This window comes from Rhipicephalus microplus, chromosome 9 (assembly GCF_043290135.1).
Source record: "Rhipicephalus microplus isolate Deutch F79 chromosome 9, USDA_Rmic, whole genome shotgun sequence".
Lineage (NCBI taxonomy): Eukaryota > Metazoa > Arthropoda > Arachnida > Ixodida > Ixodidae > Rhipicephalus > Rhipicephalus microplus.
Genome location: NC_134708.1, coordinates 72,374,154 through 72,380,153, shown reverse-complemented (window position 1 = coordinate 72,380,153; position 6,000 = coordinate 72,374,154). Strand labels below are relative to the sequence as shown.

Genomic DNA, 6,000 nt, shown 5'->3' with positions numbered 1-6,000 from the left:
ATAGTTTGCTACCACTTCTGGGTGAATCACCATAAGAAGACGTTGCCAAACCAAAAAAAGATACAAATAACAGATGCACTTCCCAGCATTGTTTGTGATAATTTTAATTGCTACATTTTAAATATCTATACAGCTCATGAAGTCAATTTCTGATGACTTACAAATTAATACAGCCAATTAAGCAAATAAGCAAGAAGAAAACTTGTCGACGGAATAAAACTTGCTGTATAACCGGAACTTTTGCAATGAAAAGTATTCTGAAACATCAAAAAAAAAAGTTGGCACTTAAGGGTAATTCTCTATACTCCGCATCGTGTTGACCCCTTACTTCTCGTGTTTGCCTTAGTGATGATCTACTACACTAACATTTTTTGCAAAGTAGCCGTAAACATGTGGGAACATGGGCATCTAGCCCACTTGCAATGATGAATGAAAAAGTTAACATATTATCTGCATAAGACCCATAACGAAAGCAGAAAGGGAACAGAAAGTTATAACAGAATACATGCACTGGCTTCTGCTTATTACTTTTTAGTGCCAAGAACTTTAGAGGGCAGGATGTCACATGCTGTAGTACACTTTTGTAGGCCGTCTTTATCACTTCGCATAACGCTGCATCATAGCGCACTGAACGTGTGCTCACACCAAGGATAAGATTTTGTTCCCTTATTTTTCGAGTGCTTTGATTATGATCACTTATCATCATTTAGCAAAAATAAACTAGTACACTTTGCATAATCAAGACAAAGCCACATATAGAAATATAAAAAAAGAAAAAGAGGAAGCAAGCTTAGAGAAAGAGAAAAATATAGAAATAAAAAAAGACTGCAAAAGATGAAGAAATAAAGACAAAAGAAAAATAAACAGAAATAAAGGGAGTAAAAAAGCAGAAAATAAAAAAGAAATTAAGAAAAGAAAACCAAAGAAAAAAATTGGCTGCGTATCTGTGAGTTTCACTGGAAATGTCATCGAAAAAATATATTCTTGCATCTTGAGAGAGTTAAAAACGTTTATTTGATGTTCTGCGAGAAGTGTCAGTGAATGGGATACTAGAGGATACGTTAAAGTATCCCAAGAAAAACTATTGCCCTCAAAAGAGAAAGGGCTGCCCAGCTCTGCATTGCTTCAGACTTGGCAGCCCTAGTGCAAAGCTGCCCTAATTTTTTTATAATGTGCTCGAAAGCACCTATAAATCGTATGGTTACATAGCGCAGCTCTGTTTGAGGGTGGATAAAAAGAAGCCGGTGAAGAAGGGAAATACAGACAGCAGAATGAGTGCTAAACTTTCAACTTTTGTTTATTGCATGACCCTACAAAGCGCTTGTTGGCTTCGCTTGTGAGTTTTGAAGTGGCGTTCAAGATCACTCCTCCATGCGGAATTCCAGGGACAGAGGTGGCACTGGTATGGTTTCTCGCCAGTGTGGATGCGATTGTGTTGGTTCAAGTGGCCACTACGATAGAAGGCTTTGCTGCAGTAGCCACACTTAAATGGGCGCTCGCCTGTGTGTATCATTTGGTGCCTCTCCAGAGCAGATCTGTGTCCCACAGTATAGCCACACACAGGACACTCGAGTGCACGCCCTTTTGTGGGAGGTCCCAGATGAACTGGCTGGTCAGGGCTATGACGTACACCAGCCAAGTCTGCGAAAAGCAAAATGATGAATCTTTAGCTAACGACAGAGTTGTCATAGAAGGGAGGATAGCGAGTAAGATTACTCCATGCTATAGCTAAAGGGCCGCGACGGCAAAAAGTGAGGAGAGACAGAATTATGACAAGAATGCTCATATGATTGCTTGAAAAGAAAATAAAACAACATTTATATCCTCTGTTGCAGCCGACGAGTAAGAAAGAACACTCGGGTATGCCCAGATCTCCCTATATATTGTTTCGTGGTTTCGGCTGACTGTAACAGGGCATAGTGGGACATACCCAAAAAGGGCACCCGAGACTGAGAGTGAAGAAGTGGACATTGTTGGTGAGCCGTGCTGTGGCTGCTGACTGCCTACTGTTAATCCAATGTAACAATATGCTTAAACAGGTGTACCATAGTCATTTCCATTGATGGAGTCAATTTTGAAGTATTCAGTATGATTAACATAGCATCTTAACATGCTATTGTATGGGTAATCGTACAAGATGTTGACCGAGTTTTGCCTTTATGCGAGGTTTCTAAAAAGCCACTTACAGAAAGCTCATACCAGCAAGTGACAGTTGGTACAACAACTCAAGCTGTTAAGCTGCCGGAATGGGACGAGGCGCTCATGTGCTACTGATATGTGCCGGTTCTGTGAGCATTTATTGATCAATGCAGGAGACCTCCAAGCCAGCACCTCACCTGTGGATTATTGTAATATAGCACATAAACCAACACAAGTGCCCGTTTTTTTATTTTCGATGTTTGAAAAAAAAAATACTCAAATGCTGCTGCTTGATGCGAAGTCTTTTTACTAATACTGGAGCTTACGCTGTAAAGTGTCTAAGGTGCAGTAGGAGAATCGTACAGAACTCATTGTAGCTCATTCATCCAGCAATGACTGAAATTTCTTTAGGCTTCCAATGCAGTGGAAAGTGAACAATTTGTGGAGAAGCATGAAGCGCAATGATCAAAACACAACACAATAGACAGAGAGGCAAGCCTATGTCTGCCACTTCGTCCTATCTTAGCACACCACACCTTGTTATGACTGGTTTTCCATTCAGCGTTTCACACTCTACACAGCAAATTAAGCTTTACAAACGCTTTCAAGGCTATTGCTTTATAGAAAATTATTACAATCTGCACTTAATAATCTTTAAATCAATCAGTCATAAAGTGTGACATAACTGGGAAAACAAGCCTTGCATTTTTTATGCTTATTTCCTTGCCTGGTTTGTCATCATTTTAAGCAACAAGAAAGGGCATTTCCATCGGCTGAAAAAAAAAAAGCTTTCTACAACTTCTGAGTAGACCACTGTAAGAACACATTGTCATGCCATAAACAAGAAATAAAGACCACTGGCTCAATATCTAATGTTGTTTGTGTGAATCTTTAATTCAGAATTGAAAAGCAAATTAACCAAAGCAAAACAAAAACCCATCTCCGGCATCGAACTTGCTGCATTACCAAAGGTTTGCCAATGAGTGACATTTTGAGACGTCAAGATAAAGGTAGCACTAAAGACAATTCTCTCGTATCTATCCCACTTTGGCACTCAATGCACCATGTTTGCTTTTACGATGGGCTGTTATACTGACGTTTCTCGCAAATGAGTCAAAGGTACGCAGAAATGTGCACTTCTGTGCGAGCAGAAAAATGGATCAAACAACGATCAAAAGAAAGTACCCATCACAGAACCTATGTCACACACTTGAAGAAAACAGGAACAGAACATAGTAGCTTATGGCGCACTCGGAGACACGAATGAAGAGACACATGAGTTGTTCCAAAGCATGGTGTCATGATAAAACAACTAGCGCAGGCTTCTGCACAGAGCATTCTATGATGAATAAAGGAGTCCTTCTGTTCTCCCCATTTAAAGAACTCGTATCAAGATAATTTAGAAGTCTCAAAGGTAAAATTTTTTTAATATAGGAGCACATGGCAAGCGTAACGATATCCCAAGAAAGAACGGCGACAAGAATCAAGGCTAGCTTAGCCCGCAATGAAAGGAACACGGCAAGGCTCGCGAAAAATGCCCACACTTCTTTTTTAACAGGAAACGAAATGGTGCTTGAAAACCCAGCAAAGAAATATCACGTGAATTACATAAAAATAGCAACCCAGACATAAAAATGAACACATGATCCTCTTTGGCTCCGTTTATCACAGTTTGTTTTTACAGTTGCTTACATTAATAGTAAGGCCAAGGGACACACTTTTCGAAAAGTAGGAAGAAGCTGGCATCACACACAAAAAACAACCTGGAAGCCGCTCAGTTGAGCACAAGAAAGTTAGTAACAGCCCAGGTCCTCTCATTAAGGACATCTCTACCAATCTCACTGCTACAAGTAATGAATCATAGAAATACAGAGGGTTTCTATCATGAAATAAATGTGAAGGCCAGGCAATCACACAGAGCACACATCAGTGAAGAGTGATAGGCACTGGCTTCTGCAAGAGGGACACTAAAGTCAACTATTAAATCAACGTTGATTTTTGAAATAGCTGTCCAGAAACCTCGTAGTGCTACTTTTGTGTCAAGGAAGTGCCTATTTTGAAATAAAATCATGTTTCAGTGCTCCGAATCGGGTTAGTGCACTTCAAATCACCCGCCTCAAGAAGTGCACCGACAGGACCGTCTCACGCCACTGCTGCCATGCACAACATTGCCTGGCTTTACTGCGCTAATAGCAGCAGACCGAAAGCAGCGGGAACCACAGCAGCAACAACGGCCATTGATCAATTTTCCACCATTGACTTTTGTTTCAACTGCCCCCCACTAGATGGCACCACCTATTCTGTGTAACCACGCAAAAATTAAATTTTTGAACCACTCGCGCCATTCCCCATAGTAACGTCCGGCCGTTCTTTTTTTCATGAGTTAAACAGAAACGAACAAGCAGCATTAAATGTTTTTCTTAGTGCACAAGTTTTTTTATTTAGTGCAGTTAGATCAATTACTATTGATTAATTATAGGCAATCCGTCTGATGTCATAGGGATCATTTTGAAAATGTCCTATTGCCACGCTTGTGTTCTTGCACATTTATCTTAATTTCTCGTAAGTAGGGCACTGTTGTTGATAACATTGTCGTTTTGAATGTTGTCATACAGAGCTTTCATTCTGACGTAAAATGTTATTTGAATTTAGTGTCCCTTTAATCTCAAAGTGCAACAATGACTCGATCCTAAACATCAATAAACTAGAAGTCAACGAATTACTTGATTCAATCCTGAACATCAATAAACTAGTAGTCAACAAACTACTTGATTCAATCTAACTATGCACAATGCACCAACACTTGGATAAGAGTACATAATCACTTGGAACACCCTCATTCCCATGCATACCTAAAGAAGCAAGCCTTCAACATTCATCATAACATCCACAAAGCGTAGTGTGCTGCTTGAAGTTGTCCCGGAGTCATGCATGTTCTTTATGCCATTGAAGCAGCACAATTGCAGATTTCACCAAGACATAGACCAAGTAGTTTCTACCTTGGCACTTCTGGGACAGCACTTGAAGCCACAGAACAAGACGTATGCACCATGTTCTTCCTCAGCTTTTTTTTTTTTTTTTTAGGGTGCAGATGTGCACCTTCAGGCAAATGTATGTGCGTTTTCAACTGATGCATAAACTGTCTCTTCCACGCAGAATTCGAGGGACAGGGCTGGCACTAGTAAGGCCTTTCTCTCGTGTGGATGCGCGTGTGCAAGGCCAAGTTGCCCTTACGATTGAAGGCTTTGGCGCAGTATTCGCATTTGAATGGGCGCTCGCCTGTATGTATCATTTGGTGTGTCCGCAAAGCAGATTTGCATTTTGCAAGAAAGCCACACGCAGGACAGTTGAACACACACAATTTTCTGGATGCCAGACGAGATAGCTGGCCAGAGCGACGACGGACAGCAGCCGAGTCTGCGTGATGCAAAATGGTGAATTCTTAGCAAATGACAGGCTTGTTATTGAAGAAAGGCTGTCCAGTACAACTACTCTAGATTTGAGTTAAAGGGAAGTGACACTGAAAAGTGAGGGAAGATAAAATTTATGACAAGAACATTCACACAACCGCATGAAAAAAAAAAAAAAAAACAAGTCTCGTAACTTGTGTTGCACTCTACACGTGAAAAAAAAACACTGGTGGTACACCTAAATTGTCTTATATGTACCTAAACAAGTGCACCATAATCATTCCCATTGATAGAGTCAATTCAGAAGTACTATTCCATTTTTGCACGCTATTGTTTGGGTAGCCATACGAGATGTAGACCAAGTTTTACCTTTTTGCCAGGTTTCTTAATCATTACTTGAAAAACTTTCATGCCAGCAAACGAAAGTCGACACAACAACCCAAGGCATTAA

The 6,000-nt window shown here is 40.4% G+C and overlaps 1 protein-coding gene across 1 annotated transcript in view; it reads right to left on the bottom strand.

Moving 5' to 3' along the window:
* Nucleotides 1-1,272: 1,272 nt before the first annotated feature.
* The window catches only part of LOC119164777 (uncharacterized), a 39,426-nt gene continuing 34,698 nt past the window's right edge, over nucleotides 1,273-6,000 (bottom strand). Inside the window, exon 4 of the mRNA XM_075874491.1 lies at nucleotides 1,273-1,641. Within this exon, the coding sequence (XP_075730606.1) occupies nucleotides 1,298-1,641 (344 nt within the window). The 3' untranslated portion in view covers nucleotides 1,273-1,297. The remainder of the gene's footprint in view (nucleotides 1,642-6,000) is intronic.